At 38.7% G+C, this 26,574-nt stretch overlaps 1 protein-coding gene across 4 annotated transcripts in view; it reads right to left on the bottom strand.

Annotated features, from left to right (window-relative positions):
• Positions 1–26,574, bottom strand: part of ZMYND11 (zinc finger MYND-type containing 11) — a 127,755-nt gene that overhangs the window by 20,129 nt on the left and 81,052 nt on the right. For all 4 annotated transcript variants that reach the window (XM_015811488.1, XM_015811489.1, XM_015811490.1 and 1 more), the window contains exons 3-6: positions 23,873–24,032; positions 14,921–15,082; positions 1,769–1,846; positions 10–102 (exon numbers count right to left, since the gene is read on the bottom strand). In XM_015811488.1, coding sequence (XP_015666974.1) covers positions 10–102; positions 1,769–1,846; positions 14,921–15,082; positions 23,873–24,032 — 493 coding nt within the window. The remainder of the gene's footprint in view (positions 1–9; positions 103–1,768; positions 1,847–14,920; positions 15,083–23,872; positions 24,033–26,574) is intronic.

The raw sequence follows: 26,574 nt of genomic DNA, 5'->3' as shown, positions 1-26,574 counted from the left end.
GGAACATACCTCTTGTATGGTTGGAACATCAACAGCTGTGTGTACTAGTCGACGATACATTGGATGTTTGTTGTCTTTGCCTTTTTTGTTTAGATCAATAGCCTAAAAATTGCCAGAAAATACTGGTTTAGAAACCTGTTATTCTGAGAAGAAAGAAGAGTTGCATAGCCTTTAAAATAGTTTGTAAGAATTTGTATTACATGCCAGTTTACAAATTAAAGTTTTTTAAAAGTTCTACTCCAAAAAGGCTGACATGTAGGCTACTTAGTTTTCTTAACGTTCAAAAGGCATAATCAAGAAACAAAAACCCTAAGTGTTTTTTCTGTGCACTAATATTAGAAAAACTCTATCTCCTCCCAAAAATGTGTTTTAATTTTTCAATCAATTAATCATTGTGTAAGTTGATGTATTGAATCAGCATCCAACTCTTGAAAGGTTATTTTTTTTTCTCCCCAATATTTCCAAGCAAGAGTTCTGATGGCTGAAAATACTGACTTTTTAATTAATGCATAGGGCTAGTCACAGTGGATAAAACATTCTATCGAAGATTAATAATGTATCAAAACAGAATTTGGCAAATTGATATTGAACTGTATTGGTAAGAATTAAGAGTTTGGTTGTCCTTTACAAATGTTCCTTTAAACCACTAAATTTCAAAATCATGAAGTTATGCAGATACTCTACTTATTCCATCATCATAAATTTTGTGTCTGGACAAAAACTGAAATAATAAAAAAAATAAATGGAAGATAAACCCAAGGAAGAATGGTGGAGGATGCACAATAAAAGCCCTATGGAAACACTGATTTAAAATCAAACACATGAAACAGGTTTGCCAACAAATACGTCTCTGAACAATTGGCAGGATTAAAAGGATGGGAGATGTTGAAACAGAACAGACACGAAGATGCAGGTTTATGTGCAAATCCCTTGCACGAGACCACTTAAGTTGTGACCATTTGACAGGCATGGCATCTAATCTGTGTCCAACTATTACCGAGAAAATTCTCTTCTGATTAGCTGAAAGTTGTTCAAGCTTGTCTCAAATGTGAACATCTGCTGAACAGAATTATGCGCATCTATTCAGATATTATTCTAAACAGGAGTGAAACTGGAAGGTTTCAGCTCATATTCACAGTTAAGGCTCCTGAAATATAATTTTTATGTTATATTTTTTCCCACTCCCTTTTACCTTTTACATCTATTCGAGTGAAGAACTGGGACAGGAGGAGAAACAAAGATACTTAAGGGGGAAATAGGAAGATAGAAAATAATTCCTATTCCATTTACAGAGTCAACCACATGCAGCTCTCAACAAACAACCATAATGGAGACTCTCCATTATGGTTATAAGTTGTAATGGTTGTAAAACAGATGTCACGTGACCAATTTACAACATTTGCAGCAATCTTTAAGTAAATATGGCAGTCATAAAGCAAACCCATTGTTCACTATGATGTGGTTTTGCTAAAAACCAGAAATGCCAGTTTTCAGCAAAACGGTTGTAAAATGCAGTTGTATGACCGCAGGAAACTGCAAATGGCAATAAAGTTCAGCGCCCAAAGATCAGTCATATGACTACAGAGAGCACCTGACCACCAGAACTTCCACTCCAGATCATAAGCAGCCTGAAGATAGGTCTGTTATAACTTCAAATGGTCTCAAGCAATGAAGATTACCTGTAAGTATTTGAAGTTGCAAAAGAAAACATACACAAAAAAACCATCTGCTTAGAATCCTACACACCATTGTGTAGTACAACACTCACCCGTTCCTTCATCCGGGAGACAATGAAGCGCAAATAGGTGCTCATCTCCTGCTTACTGGTGTTCTTCTTCTTAATGCTCTGAGAGAGGAGGGGGAAGGAATCAACAGATTTATTTTAGAACTCTGACTTCTGGGAAACATGACACATTTTACAGTGCAACGTTGTTAAACACAACACATAAGCCCAAGCGAGAAGCTTATTCTTGCAGCCAGTGAAGGATGAACAGTCAAAGCACAATGACATGAAACTGCTGCTCAGAGAATATTCTGGTTGGAGTGATGTTGGTGGAGATGACTTGGCTCTTCCTCAAGCATCAACAAAGCCCAGAAGTTACCAGGTGGAAAGTTCACTGAATTGACACATCTACAGGATTCCCACCTGTGCAAAGGTGCATGGGATGGGTATGTTAATCTGCAATTGAGAAATGAACACTATTTTTTTTCTAATTCACATTTGTACACTCCTTAGCCAAATTAGCTCAAATTGAACATTCCAACATTCTTTTGCCCTTCAACATTGATCTGGACAACAAATATGGCATCTGGTTGGCAATTTTTTGGAACAATATTGTATATCTCTGTGTCCAGGGAGGGTGGTAGGGCGAGGGGGGGTAATCTGCGAAAGGAGTGAGCAGGAAAGCAGCCATTAAGTGGAACATAATCATTTAGGGAAAAGGAATGGATCCTGTTAAAGAACAGCAAATTTTGCATTCCTTATTTCTCCAGGAGCTCAAAATTGCATATATATATATACATTTTAGACAGGTTGGGCTGAGGCGATGTAGTGGATACCCAATGAGTTTCTATGGCTAAGTGGGGATTTGAATCCAAGTCCAATTTGATCATTGTATTATATCCCACAGAAAATTGGGAGTGGAGTGGTGTACGCAAAGTCATCTTACCACCAAGTAGCCAATTGATTATGGTTTTCAAAGAAGGAACATCAGGCTCATAATTTAGACATGTGGCAGAAAAAAGAAACAATTCTGTATAGCGGGGTTTTTTTTTTACTGAAGAACAGAAGTGTTTAAGGCTCTACATGATACTTATTTAAAAAAATAATATTTAAAAAAATCAAATCTAAAAAGTGTACTTATGCACATGGGTATATGTTTGTATGAATAAAAAGAGGTGGCTAAAGCTGGCTTGGCTGGCCAGTTGCCATAACCTTAGTGCCCCACAGCACTAAGTTTTTCTGGCCAAGAAAAACCCAATTAAGAATGGCTTGAAGATTACACAGCCATGGAGAGAATGGATAAAACTGCATGCACAGCTTTTCTTTCTGTGCCAGACCAGTTAAAATGACTTATTTAGTAACAGTCAGCAAGTCACAATACTTTGCACAACCTAATCCAGATTCTGAAATCTAAATGGCTCAGCTTCTCTTCAAAAGCTTAAAGCTTTGTGATTATCCTTGCACTTAGGACACAGAAACCAACATTCTACAAGACCAAACTAAAAGAATAAAAAATATCACACCAGAAGAGGGCCATGAAACCTAAAAACTGTCCTGTACATTTTTAGTCTAGCTTTTCTAATTACTATTAAAGTGGGCTTCTCTGCATGCAAATTGCCTGGAAAATTAGCAACTAGCCTTCTTAAAGCCAGCGTAACAATGGAAGAAGGTATTGATCCAAAGTAGGATTAGACTGGAAATAATATATTATAGTGGTTGAATTAATTAATCCATAATAGTAAACAGGAAATTGTCTGTTCAATATACATTTCGAACTTTTCAGAATGCAGCTAATTTCCTAAATTTGAACCTTACATTTTTAATAGTTATATGTAGATGAAATTAAAGCTATGGGCAAAAAGATTCTTCATGGTTCTATATTCATTGTATTTCCTTTGTTTCTAATGAAATCTGCCCCATCCAGGGGAAAAATATTTTCCCAGTGCAAAGAATAATAATAATAATTGTATACTTTCCTTCTGCAGGAAGGTACCAATAATTCACCACAGAAAAAAAAGAATAAGTAGCATTGCTATTATTAATATTACTATTTTCCTGGAAAAATAACACTTATTTATTCAGTAGATAAATAAAAACAAGCAATATTTCAAGATCATTTCAATTTCAATCTGAACTGGACTGCATAATATACATTTGGAACTTCATAAAATTATTTTGTTTTCCTAATAAGCAAAAGTTTTAGCTATTACATTTAAATATTTTCATTTGGAAGAATAATATCATTATCACCATTTTTTTCTGAGACTGCAAACTTCAAACTATGGAACCACTAGAAGTGTGAGCTCCAACTTTACCAATGATAAAACTGTTATCATTAAAAGTTAAATGAATTTTTAAAAATTGAAAATGTCAGTGGCACTTTGATAAACAGGTTTACAAAAATATGGGATGCAAGCAATTGTAGGAATTAATTTCTTTTGATTTTAATCTTTGCCTCTTATCAAGGAAAGGCCAAGCATAGTTAGGAAAAAAAATCACTAGCATTTATCCTTCTTATTTGATACCCTACTGGAATTCTTCCTAATGATTCTGCCTGCTTTTGTTTTTAATATTATGGAATGATGTTCATGGATTGTAAGAAATTCATCATATAGCCCCCACAGCAATAACAATGGAAAGCCACCCACAAATATGCAAGAGGAATGATGATTAAGTTTGGAATTAAAATTCTATGAATAGGGAAATACCTTTTTTGCACTACTAATATGCTTGGGGGTGGGCGGGTGGGTGTAAAAAAAACCACTTTATAAAGTTCATGAAATACTGAAGAGATGTTGATACTGTTCTGCAACCATACTTATGCTGTATGTGTATTTTTTAAGCCTGAAAATGCAGCCCTTTTCTGAACACATCTTAAATAATTAAAATGTTGAATGAATTCTTCAACTTTGGCTGCCCTTGAATAAAGATTACTCGTGGGCTTTGATAATCTGACATTATACCTTAAATATCCTGGAAGAGGAAATACAAACACCAAGCATCACAATCTGTCCTTGGTTTAATAGTCCCAACAATCTTCCTAAGGACAACATCCAGTAGCTCTGGTCCTGCCAGGCTTATAAAATCCCACTATTGCTCCAATTACGATTTTGACTTTCAGCCAAAAAATAGCAGATGGTGTCTATCCTGGTCATATTTTAATTGAATTCATAGAACACACAATAACAGGGTTGGAAGGAACTCTGGAAATCTTCTAGACCAGACATGTCAAACTCGTGATGTCACATGACGTCGCGCAACATATTGGGACTGTTTTGCCATTGCCGGCAATGGGGTGGGCGCCGCTTCCGCGTGATGCGTCCGGCCCAAGGGCCAGCAGTTTCACACCCCTGTTCTAGAGAAAACCACCTGTTCACTTGGACAAAAAGTTGTCCAAACCTTCTTGAAAACCTCCATTGATAGAGCACTTTCAGGAAGTAAGCTGTTCCACTGATAATTGTTCTGTTAGGAAATTTCTCCTAAGTTTGATCTTCCACCTGTAACTTCTTGCCTGCCCTCAAGTGCTTTGGAGAATAGATCAATCCCCTTTTCTCCCCTCAAGTACTGAAGGACTGCTATCCTGTCACCCCTAATCCTTAGGCCACACATACCATAACCCAATTTACTTAAGTGTTCATTGAACAAGTTAGCCTCTAGATGTCTTATCATTTTGTTGTATTTCTCTGCATTTTTCCTAGGGCCTGAGCATCTGTTTTGTATCGTGGTGAGCAGAATTGGACACAATATTCCAAGTGTGGTTTCACCAATGCAGTGCCAATTCAATGCAAAGCATCCCTGAAATTAACCCCACATTTTGCCAAAGAACACAGTATTTTTTGATATGAGAAATCCTTTAAGATGATCCTCAGTCCTACTGCTAATTTATTTAATACACCTAGGTTGCTAGTTCAAAAGAATGACTTAGTAAAGTAAGGAATGGAGTTGCATCTTTTTCAACCAACAAATGTTATTTAAAATCAAAAAAGTGCTAACAGTTTCCTGATTTTTTTTCACCACCATAATCTAATACGGCTGTCCTCTTCCAATTACAGCATTTTGGACATGATTGTGCTCCTCCAATTAGTAAATTTAGTAACATTTCAGGGGCTACCTCAAACAGGGTTTCTTGTCTTTGGGAATTGAGAATCTTAGTTGGAAGCTAGCTGATGCAGGCTGTACCCTTGCTATGGAGATTACTTCAGTTATTTCTTTTAGGCATTTATTTATTTATGGATGATAATGCTGAATAGCCTGATTGCCTTTTCTACAAGCCCATTGAACTTCTTTATCTTTTTGGATAGCACCCTTTAGAGCAGCGGTTCTCAACCTGTGGGTCGCGACCCTTTTGGGGGTCGCATGAGCCTTTCACAAGGGTCGCCTAAGACCATCGGAAAACATATATTTCCGATGGTCTTAGGCAGGGCTTGTCAACCGCCTTCTCTTTCCCCCCCCGCGGCGGTGCCTCCCTCCCCCCCTCCGTTCCACCTCACTTGTTTGTGGAAAATATGCTGCTTGGCGGCAGTCTGCACAAACTCTACCAAATGTGCCCTGCAGGGGGCGCATGAAAAGCACAGGCGCAGAGCAAGGCCCCGCCCTCCCCAGAGACTCATTGTGCAGCAACCGGATTGACTTCTTGTGCACGCAGGTCAGCGAAGGGGAGGCTGCCGCAGCACCCAACTCCTGCGCCCGTTCAGACCCCTGAACTTGCGCTTGTCAGCTGGGAGGTCTGGCAATGGCCGCCGGTCTCCTTTGCCACCCCGCCCATCCTCGACTCCTCCTCCGCCCGTTCATGTCGAGCCTGCCGGGGCTTGACAGGGAGAGAGGGAGGGAAGGAGGAAGGGAAGGAGGGACTCCTCCTCCTCTCCTAAGCTTCAAAGCACGATCGGCTTCCCAAGAGCGCCACAATCCTCACAAAAGTGGGGGGGAGAAGCAAAGGGGGCGAGAAAGCTCGCGGCGGGCTCGAAGGAGCACCTGTCAGCGTTGGTGACGAGAAATTCCCCACAAACCAGGGGAAGGGGTGGAGAAAAGGAGCCCCCTTTGGGAGGAAACCGCCACCTTCTTCTCCTTGGCTTTGCGCTCTTCTGTTCCTCAGCAGCCGGGCTGCCAAGCCTCTGCTGGCTAGAACTTCCTTTTCTTCCCTCCCGCTTGGTCTCTTCCGCCTTCCCTCCTTCTCCCATTGTCCCTTGCTCCTTCCCTCCTTCTCCCATTGTCCCTTTCTTCCTTTCCTTTGCCTCCCTCTTTGTCCCTCATTCCCTCCCTCTTTCCCCTTGTCCCTTCCGTCCTTCCTTCCTTCCCTCTTGTCCAGGATCGGGGCGAGCCTCTACAGCTGATCCGTGCTTCTGCAGAGCAGCCCAGAAGCAGATCAGCTGTAGCAGCTCTCCTTGGCTCCTGACCAGCAAACTTGCTCGAGCTTTGCTGGAAAACATGCCACTTGCTAATTTAGCAGAAGCGCGAATCAGCTGTAGCCTGGCGCTGATCCTGGCGCTTCTGCTAACTTAGCAAGCGGCATGTTTTCTGGCGAAGCTGAGCAAGTGAGCTGGGAGGAGCTCTCCTCTGCCTCTGCACAGGCAGGTTTGGCATGTCGCCATGGCCACCGGCAGTAAAGCCGCCAGCCACGCTGGCAGCCTCTCCCCCTCCCCTTGTCCCTTCCTGGGCATGGAGGGAGGGAGGAAGAAGGGACGAAGAGGGAGGGAAGTAAGGGACAATGAGAGAGGGAAGGAAGGAAGGAACAATGGAAGGGAAGGAAGGAAGGAAGGAAGGAAGGAAGGAAGGAAGGAAGGAAGGAAGGAAGGAAGGAAGGAAGGAAGGAAGGAAGGAAGGAAGGAAGGAAGGAAGGAAGGGACAAGGGGAGAGAGGGAGGGAAGGAGGAAGAGACTAAGGGAGGGGAAGGAAAGGAAGGAAAGAAGGAAGGAAAGAGGGAGGGGAAGGAAAGGAAGGAAAGAAGGAAAGAAAGAAGGGAAGGGAAGGAAAGGAAAGGAAGGAAAGAGGGAGGGAAGGAGGAAGAGACTAAGAAGGGGAAGGAAAGATGGAAGGGACAATGGGAGAGGGAGGGAAGGAGGAAGAGACTAAGAGGGAGGTGAAGGAAAGGAAGAAAAGAAGGAAGGGACCAGGGGAGAGAAGGGAGGGGAGGAAGGCAGGCACCCACCCCAGTCCCATCCCAGAGACCCACAGATTCCCCCCTACAGGCACTCTGCAACCTGAGTGATCAGCTGGCCACGCGACCCTGGGACACTGTGAACATCATAAATATGAATCAGTTGTCAAGCATCCGAATGTAAATCACATGACCCTGGGGATGCTGCAACAATCATAAGTGTAAAAAATGATCATAATTCGCTTTTTCAGTGCTGTTGTAACTTCAAACAGTCACTAAGCGAATTGTTGTTAAGTCGAGGACTACCTATACTTTCCCATTTTTTCCTCTTTTTTTGTCAAGTTTTTGATACCCCCCCCGGCCAGCTGGATGGGGGGTTGGGGGTCACCACAACATGAGGAACTGTATTAAAGGGTCACGGCATTAGGAAGGTTGAGAACCACTGCTTTAGAGGGTTCATTATGAGAAAATGAGTACAAAGAACCAACTAGTCCTGGCTGTTAAAAAAAATGCCCATCCCTCTGGCTACAACTTAGAGGAAAATCCATAATTCAACTTACATCTACAAGGAATCCCCTCCTCTCTGTAAATTAAGTCTTTGCAAGTATGAGTCCATAAAACCTAAAGACTATAAGGTGGAGATGACTGAATGATTTGAGACCTAATACACCCTCAAGAAGGGAGGAAACTTGCTCTATTGCAGTGATGGCAAACCTTTTAGAGACCGAGTGCCCAAGCTGCAACCCAAAACCCACTTATGCATCGTCGGGTGCCGAGTGGGTGCGGCCCATTGGGTGGGCACGGCTGCGGTGGTAATGGCAGACTGGGTGGGACTAAAAAGTTCAATCAATCAATTCCAACTTTGCAAGATCTTTTTTTTCCCGCCAGAAGTTGAAATTGACTGATTGATTGAACCTTTTTTTTTTTTTTTGCACACGGCAGCAGAGGCCTAAACCAAAAGTTTTTATAAAACCCAGCTGAAGGCCTAGGACTGGGGCGACGGCGCGAGTGCCCACAGAGAAGGCTCTGAGTGCCACCTCTGGCACCCGTGCCATAGGTTCGCCACCACTGCTCTATTGTTTCCAACAGTGGCACAGCAATCTTTAGTACTCTGTCTTTAAAGCAGGGATGGATACCCTGTGATTCAAGAGGCACATACATATTGCCAAACCCTATTTCTGAAAATCCAGAGCCTGTTACAAATCATGCCTCTGAAATATGACACACCAAAATAGCAAATTCTAGTGGCATGATTTTTTTTAATGGTTACAGGTATATTCAAATTTGAGGAGTCTTACAACATTTATCTCCATCGCCAAAAATAACAGTGCAATCACTTAAAAGACTTTCAATTGTTTTACCAGCATTACCACATCACTGTCATATTTCTCTTGCAGATCTTAATGGCCAGAAACAAAATGGGACCTCAGCACAAAACCATTTTAAAGAATGCAGACAGAATACCCCAAATTTCCTATTGATTACCTTAAAATAAAAGGAACAAAAAACAAGCAATAGGGAAGACTGGTCCTGGACATCTAGTCATAGTCCAGTATTTCTCAGCAGTGACAAATTTTAATATGTATGGACTTCAACTTGAGCTGGCTGGAGAATTCTGGGAGTTGAAATTCATGCAACTTAAAGTTGTCATGGTTGAAAAAAACAGAGAAGAATTTTCTTCTACTCATCAAAGTTATTCCACTGATAACCTATGGATCTGGCCTTATACTTGAGAAGGATTTATGAGAAAGTGCATAATAAATATGGTACACCTATCTTACATGCACGTTTTAAAATGAAATAAGCAAAATAAGCTCTCTCATCTCCCCCCCTCTTCCCCCCCATGGTTTCAGTTTTTGCATTAGAAAACAGTACTCTTCATTTAATTGAAGAAAACCATTTTCATAGGGCAGGCTAGTTGGTTTCAAAGTACATTTCAGTGTTTCAGGAGTGTTACAAAACCATCGCTCTACAGAAGAGCATGTGCCCATGTGGGCACAGTTCCATGGAGTCCCTGGGCCAAATGCTTTTCAGTTGCTCTCTTTGCAGGGAATATCAGATGACATTTATATGAAATTTAAAAAAAAAACCTGGCAGAAGGTGTAATGCTTATTATTCATTCTGTTCCTTCTTCTATTATTCCTTCTTCTATCCCACCAGGACTCCGACGTATCTACACATGTTGCCCAATTCTGGGCCTTTATTTGTTCTAATGACTGAAGATTAGTGCCAATCTTGTTGATTAACACTGATATTTGGATTATTATTGTTATTGTTGCTGTTTTTATTATGTTATTGTATTGTATGACCACTTTTTATTCATATCTATATATTTATCTGTTTCTATCTATCTGCTTTACATATTTGACAAATACTGCATTTTGTGGCTTAAAGACCATAGTAAAAGGTTCAGTGATTGACTTCAATGCTTCCAGCTATTAAATCTGCACTATTGCCAGACTTAATTCAAATTTTCAACACCAACGCCATTGAACAAGTGGTAGTAACAAAGAGCCATTAATGTTTTGGCCAGCACACCATCCCTGTGGTCATGTAATCACAATCCAGTGGCTTGGCAACCTACATGGATTTCTGACCACTGCCTTGTGCCACAGTCAAGTGATTGTGATTTGTGACCTTTCCTGCTAGCTTCCCACAAGTAAAGTCCATTGAAGTCTTCCCAAATGTTTCTGGAAGTCAGAAACACATGAGGTCCTTGCTTAACGACCTATGCAATTTCCTCCTACTTTCCAGAACAGCTTGTTGTGCTAGAAGTGTAGGGAAGTGTTAAAACCACAAAGGTGCTTTGTATGGATTCAGCAATTTTGGTTAACATCATGTCCATTGAAGCTAAATTCCATTTCTTATAATAAAGTCTCTTTGTGTGAATAAATGTACACATGTGAACAAGAAAGTGCAGGCACTTGACATTATTTACAACTTAATTCACAATGCCCAAGGGATTTTCCTGTTTAATGGCTGAAGAATGACCTCTGCTTCATTAATCTTCTATTCAATTCTCATAGCAAAAGCATCTCAGGAAGGAAATGTTTGTACAGAATGACAACAGGAAAATGCAGAAAGTGCCTCTGGATTTTTAGCTATTGTGATCTGCTCCAGCCTCCTATGAAGGGGAGCAAAAACATTAGAAAGTCCTTTCTAAAGCCAGACTTGTTTCCCAAAATAAATGCATTTGTGAATCAATGATAGTGAGTCTTGCACTGAGATTTAAGTACTGCCGACTGAGCAGGAGAGTTCCAGAAACCAATTTGAGACCCCCCCCCCCCAAAAAAAAGATGGTGATCTGACTGCACTAGCTGTTCCTTTGCTGAATAGTGACTGGTATTTGCCACCTGTAACTAAAGCATTATAGATTATATGTATCATATGCACTGTTGGGCATAGGCAGGAAGGCACACCAGGATTAGCAAATGCATCTGGTCAATATAAATCAGGGCAGTTAGTGACTAACACAGTGTTTCCCAACCTTGGTGATTTCTAGGTTCATGGACTTCAGATTCATGGACTCCAGACCTTTCATTCATTAGCCATGTGAATGAAAGTGGAATTCTGGGCCTGGGAATGGCCAATGTTAGGACACAATGGACTAACACAATGGCCTGCATGGAGTTTTTGGCCACAGTCATGAGTCTTGATCTCTCATACACACTTTTTGAAAGGTTTGAATTTGTAATTTGATATCAATCAAATCTGGAGGAGCAGAAGTCCTAAAAATATGCCAAAATTGCCTATAGATATATTGAAAATCAACTGGGACATGAAGAATCCTATCTAGTTTTGTTACATAAATTCCAAAGATTGGATCACAAGCTGTTATTCAATCACATCCCACTCCCCGGCCCAAAAGTTGTTTAATTTTGGCAGCAATAGATGCACAATCAGAAGGAAAAATAAGTCTGATTTTGAAAACTTATCTTACCCAACCAACATAGGACCAAAATCAAGATAGCTAAGAAGTTGTTTGCTGCCCATTTGCTTAAATAAAAGAAACAAATGTAGGGTGCTCATGATAGTCAAACCATGGAGGAAGCATGTAGAAAGCTGGGTAAGGAGACAGAAGTCCAGTTAAGTCTGGCAGCTGTGTATAGATGGTAGTTTCTGAAAAAATGGAGGCTCTTTTATGAGTGATAGCTTATTTGGGAGCAAGGCCTACTTGTAAGGAAGTCAAGGGAGGAAGGAAAAACCAATAGAAGAGAATATTTGTAGCTCAAGATTGAACTGTGAGGCCCTTGTTGCTCTCTGAGCTTGGATGTTTGCTAACGGTGATGATGTTACCTTGTTTGGTAATGAAACATCTGCAAGAAAACAACGAAGCTCATAGTGAGGAAGGAAAAATGTTTGGCTTAAAAAAAGAAAGGAGAACCAAAGGTAATTAAGAAGGTTCTTATTTCTCAGAAAAGGTATAGCGGGAGCAACATCTCTCCCCCTAAGGATTCACCATTTATTCTTATTTCTATCATGTGACTTTTACCCCTCCATTATTTTTATCAATTATCTTTGTTATAAGGAAGATGATGCTTTCTACCTGTTAATTTACAGCGACCATTCAATCACAAATGTTTTTCAACACATTCTTCAGCACAGTATATACTATGCATGTCTAAGTGAGAAAGTTAAATAGGAAAAATAGAGGAGAAAAAGGTCTATCAAAATTGCCATCTCTCTTTCCTTTGGTATCCCTATGCAAATTGTATCACTCTGGAAAAAAAGAAATCCAGACATTATTTGATTTTTAAGGCAATGTTTTTTTAAAAGGGGGTACAAAAAAGGTGATTCTGAATGAAAAGCACCTGATTTCACAGAAACTCTAGCAAAAAGAGCGTTGTCTTACCTGAACGCCTTTTCTCAGCATGATGACGTAGCATCCACCAATGGGTTATCATAGCCTTCCTGCTCAGTTGAGACTAAGCCAGAACTTTAGCCACGCCTCCTCTGGGCAGTTCCTTCCCAGTTCTTGATGAGGTGAAGCACACCTGACAAGTTCGACGCAATGGCTCCCCACAAAACTACACCTGCCTAGATTGTTGCAAAAGGGCGGGTGTGGATGCTACGTCATCATGCTGAGAAAAGGCGTTCAGGTAAGACAACGCTCTTTTCTCCAATCATGATGACCGTAGCATCCACCAATGGGACATACCAAAGCTACGTGTCCCCAGGGAGGGAAATCTAGGCATGTGTGTCCCGAGAAGAAACTACCTGTTGCAAAACCCTCCTGCCAAATGAAGCATCCGCAGCCGTGAACTTATCAAGCCTGTAATGCTTGATGAAAGAGGAGGAAGAGGACCAAGTCGCAGCCCTACAGATCTCCTCCATGGAAGCCTGGGTAGACCAAGCCGCTGAAGTGGCCGCGCTACGTGTGGAATGAGCAGTAATGCGTGCGGGAACCGCTAGAGACTGCGACCCATAGGCGTGAGCGATGCATGCCCGAATCTACCTCCCAATGGTGGAAGATGACACCTTCTGTCCCATAGAAGAGGGCTGAAAAGAGACAAATAGAGCCTCCGATTTGCGGAAAACCGCTGTCCTCTTAATATAACAACGCAGAGCCCTGCGTACATCCAAGGTATGCCAACTCTTTTCCAGACAATGAGAAGGGTTGGGACAGAAGTCTGGAAGAATCAAATCTTGGGACCTGTGGAACCAGGTGTTCACTTTCGGAATGAAAGAGGGATCCAAACGAAGGACCACTCTGTCCTCCCAAAAAAAACACAAGTCACTCCTGACCGACAACGCGGCCAGTTCAGAAATGTGCCTGGCCAAAGTGATAGCCACCAGAAAGGCAACCTTCAATGAAAGGAACCTAAGGGAGCAAGACCGAATGGGCTCAAACGGCGATCCCGTGATGGCTTGCAACACCATAGGTAGGTCCCACGAGGGAAAGCGGTGTACCCTAGGAGGTGCAGTGTGTAGGGCCCCTTTCAAAAAGGCCAGAACAGCATGGTGCTGTAATAAGGGAACCAGGTTGTCACACGCGAGGACAGTAGATAAAGCTGCAATTAATTCAATAGCCTAGCTAAGGAGCCAAAATACTTCCATTCCAACTGAGCTGAGACTAAGCAAGAACTGGGAAGGAACCGCCCAGAGGAGGCGTGGCTAAAGTTCTGGCTTAGTCTCAACTGAGCAGGAAGGCTATGATAACCCATTGGTGGATGCTACAGTCATCATGATTGGAGAAATGTGCAACATTGAATAAAATTGCTTTTCATGAATTTCATCCCACAACATTCACAAACATCTATAGCTTAAAATATAAAGTGAAAGAGAAATAAAGAAAAACTTAGATTACATTATTTAAATGTTCTATTAAGTCACCCTGGGAAAACTTTTGATTTAAAGGGTGGCAAAAAATTCATTAGGAAATAAATGAATTAATCAAGTTTATAACTTATAAGTTTATAAGTTTGTTTATATGTGTACTGTATTTTTCTTAAACGTTCTGGAGTCCTGACAGAAATTAGGCACATAAAGCTTACATTTTCTAAATAATAATCCAGTTGTTGGTATTAGAGAAGAATCAAGAAAAATATTGCACACATCTGGATATGGTTGGGCAAATGCAGAAAGAATTTAACATCCAGGCAAGTGAAAGAGCCAAAGGTTAAGGCATCACTCTGGTTTCAAGTTCTATGGATGTTAGGAAGGGATGAACTTGGAAGAGGGGAGGCCTATGTCCACCAAGACAATACATCTTGAGCGCTTATTGGGTGTGAGAGGGAGGTCAAAGTAGTCCTACTAATGAAATGAATGGGAATTAAGCTCCTGTACTATTTTCTTGTTAAGGCCAAGGCCTGTTAAAAGATTCACGTGGAGAATTCTGAAACTCAAAGTTAAGGACAAGAGGTTTTTCCCAGTCCAATCCAGCAAAACATTTAAGGACTGCCTTAAGGCAAGGATTATGGGAAGCATGTTTTTATTTCACTAATTTTGCCCAGACACACCCAGATGTCTGCTTCTACATTGAACATGGGGACTTTCCTTGCATTAGGCAAAGCTGGATGTTTCTCCTCACCAGAAATCTCTTAAAACTATAAATAACAAATACCAAGCCTCTATTCAGCACATGAAAGCTCAGAGGTACTCACCCTGCAAACTGGGCATTGCCAGTGACTACTGCTGTCTCTAAGCCTGAACTCATCAGATAAACACTTGGAATGATACACCCGAAAACACAGGTCACATATCAACACCTCTCCAGGCAAATGGCATTCAAAACAATACCAGTCATGAGTTTCTGTCTCCCAGTCCTACAAAAAATACAAAATAATTTGATAGAACAGTCTGTCAATATCTGAAACAGCCATGAATTTTTTAAAAAAGCACATTTCTTGAAGTCTAGCAATGGTTAGGCATTTTAAAATATGGCACCTCTTTCATGGATTATACCTTTTGTTTTGTTTGTTTTTAAATTCCGCTCTATAAGCTTGGTAATTGGTATCTGAAAGTGCTTTGCTTTTAGTTTCTGATCAATGCCAAGGCTTAAATCATGGAATGAGTGTGTCTGATTAACAGCATGAACACTCTTGTGTCATGTTCCCATGCACTGAGATCTTCCCCCCAAAAATGGTTTCTTTTCAAGATAAATTTTGAATTTCAATGAAGCCCCAATTATCTTTACATTATTAAATGAAGGCAATGGAACTCCTTCCTCTGCTTTAGGCAAATAAATTGTGATACAGGTAGTCCTCGACTTACGACCACAATTGAGCCCAAAATTTCTGTTGTTAAGTGAAACATTTGTTAAGTGAGTTTTGTCCATTTTACAACCTTTCTTGCCACAGTTGTTAAGTGAATCGCTGCAGTTGTTTAATTAATAACAAGTTGCTAAGTGAACTTGGCTTCCCCGCTGACTTTGCTTGTCAGAAGGTCGCAAAAGGTGATCACATGACCCCAAAACACTGCAACTGTCATAAATGTGAGTCAGTTGCCAGTGGCCAAGAATTTTGATCACATGACCACGGGAACACTGCAATGGTTGTAAGTGTGAAAAACGGTCATAAATCACTTTTTTCAATGCCTTTGTAACTTCGAACGGTCACTAAATGAACTGCTGTAAGTCAAGGACTACCTGTATTCAACCATTTGTTGTTCTAGTGGTCCTCTCCCAAGTCTAATCTTTTTTTTTTTTCCTGAAAAGACAAAATCATCCTCCAGACGTGGAATTCTAAGGAACATAGGGAACCTCATCAAGTGCTCATCAGATGCAGTTTTGGAAATCGGTACCCCTTTTTCTAGAGGTTTTTTTTTTTGTTTTTTGAGAGGGAAGCACACAGGAGTTGTCACTGCTATTCCACACACCAATTTGTCCATGGCAGCTGTGATGCTTCTCCTGAATGCATTGGTTTATAAGTTGATTCTACAGTGGATATTCTCTGACTAGACAGAAGAAAGAGCTTTAAAAAGGCAGCAAGAGCTGCTGAGGTCACAGTAATATGACAAAGTCCAAAGCAATGCATATTTTATTGTTTGTCCCTTTGCCTCTCTCCGAACCCCCATGATTCCTCCACTCTATTTATTTCTATAAGCACATGCAAAGTGCTGGATCATCTGCAAAGGCATGCTGAACATGTATAAAAGAAAAGTCCGTCTGTTCCTCAGAATTCACACAAGACTCCATTCTACATAAGGGTCACATAAGCAGGAAAATGTCCAGCATCACTTGTGATGTCAATTGTACTTAATGGCCAGTTTTAGCTGGAGGCTAGGAATCTAAAGGCTGCCCTTTCTCCTTTCTACTTCCAGATCACCCAAAAAGTACTTTGTCATTTGGTTTTGCTCTGATTGAATTGTATATATGTTCTTATTTCTTCATTAAAATTTGCTGACCTGCATGAGAATTTAGAACAGAACAGAGAAATATATCAAAATTGACCCATTAAACAGCTTTTCCAACCTCTAGGGCTCTGCAGCTGCATTGATCTTACAGTCTGCAGAACTCCCAACCTTTCAGAGTGACGATGGTTGAATATTCTGCAAATTATAGTTTTAATACAGACATGAGGTTATGGGAAACTGCACCAGGCCAAAGCAAAGGTTCTTGCAAGAACAGAACACTGCTGCAAATTAAATGATATAAGTTGAATGCTGACAAGTTAAAAGTTTGCAAACTTGCAGGAAGTTACAAACAGAGCAGAACAAAACACAAATCAGCTTTAAAATAAGGCAAGTTCAAGCATGATTTTGATTTCAAAACATACCTTTTGCAATTTGATTTCAATGAATCCAAATATTGAATTTTGACCTAATTTCAGTCTTGCTCAAGGTTGTGGTCCTTCAAATGTTTCAACTGTGTAAATGGAGCCTAAAAATACGATTTCTCATAACAAATGCAGGGGGGGGGAAATAAAAACTGCCTCTTTCCATCTCACTGATTTCCTATTTTTTCTCATAGTGGGCATAATCCAGCTAAATGAGCACATTTGTTAGTATCGATATTTCTAAAGAATAGAATTAATTCTGATACTCTTCAGTGGCTAATGCTCACATACATTTAGCTTTTACTGTCCACATATAAATAGTGTGCATTATTTAAAATTGAAACCATGCTAAATGAAATCTCATCTAAAAACCAACTCTACTTACTGGACAGTATCTAAGAGTTATATGTTACAAAGAAGAATGAAATAGAAGTTTTAGGATCACGTTTCTCAACTTTGGCTAAGTCCACACATTTAAGATGTGTGGACTTCAACTCCCACAATTTCCCAGCCAGTGGGCTTAAGAAACACTGTACTAGAGGCACTTTTCTACTGTAGGCCAAGCAGCCTAATGTAACTACAAAATCAATACAAATGGTTCTTTGGGAAGATAAAATTATTAACAATCAACATATCAGCAGTTTTATGGAACACTTGAGGCCTTCTCATGCTTTGCACTGCCTTGTATAGCAAAAAAAAATTCTGAACTCATTTTGATTCTTTAAGCTTAAAAATAACTATAGAAATCATGAGATACATGTAAAGAATGTCAAAACCTGCTCTGTGAAATAAAGCACCTCGGAATCAATGTTTAGTCACAGGTATTTATATGCATTTGTAATCATGTGTGGGTTATTGGTGCATTTTATTTAGATGAATTGGGAGATCTTCCATTAGGCCAAGTAGCTCCATCCCCTATTTATAATCAATCTGAGTCCAATCTAAAATGACCAAAAACTTTTTCAAGCTTTTTCCAGTTCCGTTGTAACTGAGACCTACAGGTGGGAGTCTCCACAGACACAATGCATATTATAATTTTCATTGGTATTGTACTGCGAAAATGTCCTTAAATGCAGAGCACATCATCCATCACAAACCCAAACAATTCTGAGGTGTGTCAGGGGACATATTTAAATGATTATGAATGCCAGATTCTCACATTTTTGGGATAAGTAAACTACCATGTATGTTAAAATAAAACCCTTCCTAAAAAATGTTTTATATTGAAATATGTTGTTTTTAAAATCACTAGACCCATTTGGAGGTGTCAATTCATGATATTTGATATTCAATTTTTGTGTTCATCCTTTGAAATAATGTAGTTTCCATTCCTATAGAGATATGTTGTATATGAATGCTCACTACTTCCACATGTATATCTACTTTGATATATAAACATACAAAAATATTAAGTTTGATAATGAGTTTGATGATGTAATAGTTACATAGAACTCATAATTTGTAAGCTGGTCTTTTATATTTCATCTTCCTTTTCTTGCTGATTTCTGTTCATCAATTAATCCATTGCAAGATACATTCAATTTATAGAACTTAAACTTTTTAGTCAAAGTTCATTTCAGAAAAAAGGCAACATGAGTGTTTTAAATTATTGGTTGCATTTTTTACCAAAGACTACCAGAATATTAATTTTAATTAACTCTTTCATTTTGTGCTCCTTTCTTCTTCTTCTTTATGAAAATTTATTATCCAGAGAAAAAAACCACATTCATGGAAAAGAAGCAATTATGAAATAAAAGATTTTGGCATAATTCCATGACAAATCTTTTATATTAAACCAACTGAAATGAAAGGGAACTACCAGATATTTTGCTGCTCCAGTTAATTTCAATGGGATTTCCATATGAGGATTAGTTAATTATATAAAAAAGCAAAAAGTTGAAATAGTCCACTGTGAAATCATTAATATGGTATAACTAATAGCTGACATTTATGTCTTCTTGCTGTGCTGCATCTTAGCATCTGTAACTCCAAGCACATTTATTACTTTTCTCTTTAAGTTTAATGATTTATTTATTGTGAGAGGTTTTTTGTGTGTATTTAGACGTTTGGTCATATTTTTTCCTGTAATTGATATATAGGATTTATTAAAAATAATAACTCCAAATTTTCATAAACCGGATCTGATTATTTCTGATAGGAGATGCAAACTCTGTTGTATAGCTTGCCTGATGTACTAAAGCTGACCTTGTCCATTAGGCTGAATGGACAGTCTTTCAGTATTCACTGAATGATATTAACTGATTGTAAAGTCAACTCTAAAGTCACATCTCAAGTATAAAACAGTGAAGCTTATGCTATGAAATTACAATACAAACTTGGTTATCTTGCTTCACTGTGGTTAGTAACATATGCTTATGAATTGGGCAGAGTTATATTTCTAGTATAACCTCTTCTTCGATCAAAGTAAGATATTGTTTTTTAAAAAATTAAATGTAACTGAGAAAACAGAAATTTGGAAATAAAATCACAGAGGAAAATAAATTTTAGTGTTCGTGGAAAGGTTTTTCCCCCACCCAATCCATACAAATTCTGTTTTCAGTTTTGGAAAAAATAAAATAAAACCATAAATCTTTGTTTTTAAAGGCTGGTGTAAAGTTTGGACAAATACTGGAACCTTTGCAGAACCGGAGATGTACAAAGTTATCTGCCACGTAATTTCCTCAGATGAGACAGAACATTTATATAACTAACATCTGGCAGCCACTATTCTAATTATGATAAACATAAAAATTCTCAGAATACAAATATATCTTTTTCTGTATTTGCAAAGTCTTCCACGAGATGTCATCGTATCCTCCCAAAGTAACTGACAAAAAAAAAAAAAAAAAAGGAAAAGCATTGCAACTTTATATCTTGCAGCAAAACATGTGAGTGACCACTTCCAGCTCTCCAGGAAGGAGGGGGGGGAAATAGTATTTTAACCAAGGTGCTGCAAAAAGCAGGCTGATTTCAAGTACCAGTTACAACATGGCTGATAAGCATTATTAATTCCATTATTTGAAGACTAGAAAAGCAACATCTAATCTATCTTAATGTACAACACCAACAAAAAAGAGAGATGTAACAGAACATATTTAAGACTACATAGTGCAAAAGTTGTTCACCTTCATTTTTACAGTTGTCCAAAAAAAAGGCCGCATGCTGTAAGCCTTTCAAAATAAAGAAAACAAAATAAACCAAAACAAAAAAACATGGTCTATGTATTGGAACCTATGTGAGGAACATAAACTGAAGGGAAAACATCTATTACTGAGAGCATCCTAACTAATCAAATTTCCCCCAGATAAACTCTTATGGACTTCCCCCCCCCTCAAAATGTTTTCTAAAAGCACTTAACTTAATTAGGAAAACATACTCAAAGGGGAAAAAAGCAGAAGGATTAGCATTCCCAGTTAATAGCCCCTGTGAAGACAGACATGCTTATATATCATAATGTCCCACAAAAAATCCAAGAAGTGTTTTGCTTTTGATCAGGGACCTAATTGTTTCCACAGTTTGTATATAAAACCTTTTCTCATGAGTCCCCTCTCTTAAAATATAACTACCATTATTTATGGAACTACTTTTAAGCAATTCCAAAATATATATTATAATCAAAATTAGAAAATCAATTTTATGTGCAAGAGTGAAGATTTTGCAGAATCGTTTACTAGAAGACACAGAGAAACAAAAATTATACTGCCATAATAGAAAGTACTCCAGCCCTAAAGGAAATAGGAGTCATTTTATTTTCACAAAAAATTAATTATTTATTAAAAAGAAGACTGACAATTACAAAGTTCTGATATTCTGTTATCTATAGTATTCTGGTATCATAAAAAATAATCGAAATATAACAAACTTACCCAACTTCAAATGAACCTATCTTTCTAACCATGTACTGTGGTCTGGAAGGTATTTTCAACCTTGCTTGAAGTTTGCAATTATGACAGGAAACATCATTAAATTTAAGAAGGCCAAGTGGCTTTCCATCACGGATCGGGAATGTTGGTTATAAAGCCAAACCTATTTGAATTTAGGGCTTCTTCAAATTCTGCAAGACTACTCTTACATTTTATTTCTACTTTTAAATGCCATTAGCTTGGGTGTGTTTTTATACATGCCAACAACTGGATTGCACTTAATATATTTATGATTACAGAGTAAGTAAATCATTAATCTTTTCTTAAACTTAGTTCATGGGCATTGGAAAGCTATCTAATATTAATTAAAATATATCCTGTGATTATAAGAAGAGTTGATAATGCTTAAACGTCAGCAACAAAGCGATTTGGACAAATAAAAATTCCAAAACAAATAATGACGGAAATGATGATCAAAAATTTGATGTTATTTTTGGTAAAGGGACGAGAGAAGGCAAATGTTTAGAAGAGGTTCCAGTCATACAAAAGTAAGCTTTACTAAACTAAAAAACTCGCAAATCAATCCATTACAGAAGTTATGCACAATATGTTGCATCTATGTAACATTTTTCATTTCTAAACAATTTAATTATATGAACCCAAGGGATGCAAGATATATATTATTGGGACTGTACCTTTAATAAATAGAAACCTTAGCATATAATATTTAAATGTAAATGAGAAGAGAAACTTTCTCATATTCTCATGGAATTTTTTTTAAAAAACGTATTCAAGCCCTCATTAATTAAGAATAGAGTTGTGTATATTTTACAATTTATGCAATGCAAAAATTAAACTGGCTGCAGAAACTGGAAATGAGAATCTTAGTTCATTAAATCATTTTTTCATGCATAATGAAACTGTTGAAAATAAAAGACAACTCAGTTAAGATTTACATTAGTAAAGGGACAACTACATTTCCAAGCCATATAACACTTACTGGCCTTTGGGGGGACTAGTTATAGTACATTCACTATACAATCTGAGCTAACACATGAATATTCACTTGATTTATATATCAGCTTTTCTATGTGAAGAATTCTGACTAACTGCATGCGGTAGAAAATATACACAACTCTGATTACATGCAGTATACCTGCTATCATATATGGTATTGCTAAATCTAGTATTTCAGTTTGTTACTCTTAAATCTACAGTCTGTAGTTGTACTCAACAGCTTTATCTGGCACAATACTAATACCTAAGGATATTTAAATTAGGTGAAGAACATCTCTACTAAAATTTTCTACCTTATATATTAAAAATAGCACTTATAAAGTGCCGCTTCTCCTCTTAATTTAACTTGTAAGATCCAAAAATCTCTTTAAAAACTGAATAGAAACAATATTTTTTTTCCTGTATATGCTTGAGTTATCCATCTCTCAAGGCAACTGATTTACAAATAAATTTACATCCTAAATTTAGGATTTCATGCTTACATGACAAAATTTAATTAAAAAGAAAGTTAAAATAGCTAACTTTTTGAATCAGACATTCTATCAATAAAATAAGATTTCATAACTATTACCAACGTACTGCTATACCAAATGAAACTATAGCAATATTGGGGGCAAATTTAAAAAAAATGTAAAGTCACAGTTGATGTCTTTCTATTATATATTACCCAAACTGATTCACAGTTAATAATGCATTTCTAAGTTATTCAGAATAACTAACAATTAAAGCATTATATCTATAATCAATGTCATAAGCTTGAGGATTTGCTGTGGAAGAGGCAGGCCCCAGCTAGTGTTTGTGGCTTTTCTAAATCAACTGAAGGACAGCTTAAAGACCTGTTAATTTAACAGTATATCTTAGCCCAGTGGTTCTCAACCTTTTTAATGCCGCGACCCCAACCGGTCGTAAGTCGAGGACTAAACCGGTCGTAAGTCGAGGACTAAACCGGTTGTAAGTCGAGGACTAAACCGGTCGTAAGTCAAGGACTACCCAACCGGTCGTAAGTCGAGGACTTTCCCTGCCCGGGAGCGCCGTACATGCGTGGTTCCGCCCCCTGTGCCGGCCGAGGCGCAGCTGGCAAGCGGCAGAGACGGAGCAGGCTGACCACCAGCTGGCCCAGCCCAAGGGAGGTAAGGCACCCGCCGGAAAAGGGGAAAAAAATGGTGGACAAAAAAAATGGTGGACAAAAAAAATGGCGGACAGCCTTGCTTGGCGACCCCTATGAAATGGTCGATCGACCCCAAATGGGGTCCCGACCCATAGGTTGAGAACCACTGTCTTAGCCCATGCTAATTTTTCAGATTTATATGAAAATAAAATTAGTCATCCTAGTCTAACCCTACAAACAAAGCTTCCTAAACTTGGGCTATTTAGAAGTTTCCCTGATACCATTCCTGGAACGTTTTGCAAAGAAAAATAACTTTCCAAGGTTTTCAAAATTAAGTGCTTTCAAGTTATCATACTGAAACATGGTTGTTGTGGATTAAAGTAACAATACTTGGTTTATATTGTGGTGAAAGTGTTCCTCTTCCACTTATTTCTGAAACAAGTAACAGGATGCATATGACAAAATCTGGGTGCTGAATTTTCTCAACTGGAATGCCAAAGAATTTTTTTCATAAACTGTTTTGGACTGCATCTCTTTGATGAACACCTTAATTGCTATGCCTTGAAATTAACCTATGTCTAAAAATGTATGTTTATAAATATCTATATTCATTAGGCTGCATTTTTAAAAATACACCTCTGAAGCTTTATGCAGACAATAATTACTTTCAATCTTAAGCATTTTGTGCTCTAAAACAAAATGCTACAACTACATGAGATAATTACGAAACCATTTTTTTACCTCATTTTACCCCATAAAGCTTTTCTAAGACTACACATAAGCTGGTACTAAGAATTTCAAGTCAACACTCCAGCAAATGGTGATGGAAAGACTTGCAGAAAATATACTTACAATCTCATCCCCGGGCAGCCAGTATCCTTCTTGCTCAATACCAGCTTTTGAACCTTTGCATCCCACAGTCAAGGTTTCGACAACAAGGCCATCCTTCACTGCTAAACTAAGCTGACGTGTGGTCTCCTTGGGATGCATACCGTGAACCCGGGACATATATCTACAAAGAAAACAGAAACAAATGCTTACAAAATTATCATTAGTATCTGGATATTTTTTTGTGGTCTGAGTTCAACAATTTCAAAAGCACATAATATGGTCTGGTTCTTTTCACTTTTCTTTATTTTAATATCTCTGAATATATACAAGATCAGCTACAAAAGGTTATTTAAAACTCAACTGAATAAAAAAGAGAGAATAAATAGAATTAAAATCTATTAAAATCTTAAAAATCTAGGTCGAAAGCTACCAGAGCCAGACTACATTTTAATTAGCTAAGCAAAGAAACAACTCATTTTGGCAACACCTTTCAATGCAAAATAATGTGTAGGTCAGTGGTGGCGAATCTATGGCACACGTTCCAGAGGCGGCACTCAAGAGCCCTCTCTGCTGTTGCCCCAGCAGAGTTCGCCAGAGTAGCGAGCACAAGGAGTTTGGAAGTGACAGGGCAGGAAGTGAGCAAGCAAGCAGTGTTGGCCCCCCCGGGGATGCCCCAGAGATGGCGAGGGACTGGCCCTGGACACGCTCACCCAGTCTGCCGTGACCACTGCAGTCATGCCCACCCAGTGGGCCACACACCCCGTCCCCCGAGGGCACCACAATGCTGATGCAGCCCTGGCTCTTTGCGATAAATAAATGGGTTTTGGGTTGCAGTTTGGGCACTCGGTCTCTAAAAGGTTCGCCATCACTGGTGTAGGTCATGATGCAGATGGGATTTTTTTTCCCAAAGAAAATTCAGACTTTGCTTCATGGTAAGCTGGTGAAGGAAGGGAAGAATTGAGAAACAGCATAGTACTCTTCTTCTCATTTGGTCACTGCTTATCAGTATTAATTCACAACTGGAGATGTCATTCCACCCATTTTGAGAGCCACAGATCTAAACACAGAAGGTAAGGACTGCCAAAGACAACTAGCATAATAAATTCCATCGAAGAACAACTGTTTGAGAACGCATTCCTCTAAATCAGTTGGGATTGAAGAAAGTGGGAGCCATCAAAAATCTTTACTGTAATTTATTAGCTAGATAGCTAAAAGACAAATGGGAAACCACGAAAAGGCTACAATAATTCATAACTGAATTTATACTAGCCATGTGCTCGGTACTATCTGCTAAAGGGTTTAGAGACAAAATATTTATGCATTTAATTTTTCAGATTTTTTAGGCTACCCAACTCCAAAATAATTCTGGGATCTCCATGGAGTTCAAAGAACCAATAACACTACCTTATCATCTTATCTATCTTATGCTATCTTGTCCTTTCCTATCCTATCCAGTCTTATCCTATCTTAATCCAATCCTATCGTATCTTAATTTTATCCTATGCTACACTACACTACACTACACTACCCTATCCTATCCTAAATTAAACTAAACTAAACTAACCTTAATTTATTATTTTATTTTATTTTATTAAAAAGACCCAGCTTGGTGTAGTAGTTAGGATTCTGGTCTAAAAACCAGAAGAGTGTAAATTTCAGTCCCACTTTTGGCACAAAAATCAGCTGGTGGATTTGGGCCAGTTGCTCACTTTCAGCCCAACTCACTTCACAGTGTTGTTATTGTCGGAAAATAGGAGGAGGAAGAAATATTTATATTTGCCTCCTTGAGTTACTTATAAAATAATAAAAGGCAAGATAAAAATCTAATTAAATAAATAAAAGTTTTGCATCTTAAGCTACTCGTAGCAGCTTGCAACATCCATAAATCAGTAAATAAAACAATCATAAACAAAAAAACAAACACCCTGTGCACAATCGTCCCCTTGGGATGCCACACAGTAAGTTCAGTTACTCTCCTTCCATGCAATTCCAGCACACCAGTAGAAAGCTTAATGGCCTTGTAAAGCTTTCTAAGGTTGGGCCATTGAATTGCCAATGAGACTGGTAGGTGTGACCACAAAAAAAGCAATGCTTCTGAGATCCCACTAGATGGGAAGATTTTAAATACGGACCCTGCAGCATGCCACCTTACCTGATATAATGAGATAAGCTAATCTTCTTAGGGAAAGGCAATGCTGCAAATACCCAGGTCTTATGCCAGGAAGAACTTTAAAGTAATAAACAACAACTTGAATTGCAATCAGAAGAAAAACTGAAAGCCAGAGCAGCTCACGCAATAATAGGTGTAACATAAGCAAACAAATGTACACCCAATACTATGTGCACTGCTGCATTCTGGACAATTAAAACTTCCAAGTGGTCTTTGAAGACAGCTCTATCTAAAAAGCACATTGCAATAATTCAACCAGGTGGTGACTAAAGGGTGAGTGACAAGGCCTCCAGTCCAGGAAAGGGAGCAATTGGTGCATAGGACAGTCTATAACTTCCTCATCAAGCAGGAACTGTAAATGCATACCAGCATAGTCTGGGGCAGTGCAACTATCACAACCTCTCAGAGCCCTTATAAACAGCCACATTCAAAATACTTTCAACCAGACACTTTCAACCAGACACTTGTTCTTTAGAATGTACTGAGACTCAGTGAATTTATAAAATAACAGCAAATCTTTACTGGTTACAATATATAGTATATATTTAATAAT

The sequence above is a fragment of the Protobothrops mucrosquamatus genome, unplaced genomic scaffold, assembly GCF_001527695.2.
Source record: "Protobothrops mucrosquamatus isolate PMUCROS unplaced genomic scaffold, P.Mucros_1.0 scaffold42, whole genome shotgun sequence".
Taxonomy (NCBI): domain Eukaryota; kingdom Metazoa; phylum Chordata; class Lepidosauria; order Squamata; family Viperidae; genus Protobothrops; species Protobothrops mucrosquamatus.
The sequence above is the reverse complement of the archived record's forward strand: the minus strand, read 5'-3'. Positions and strand labels throughout refer to the sequence as shown.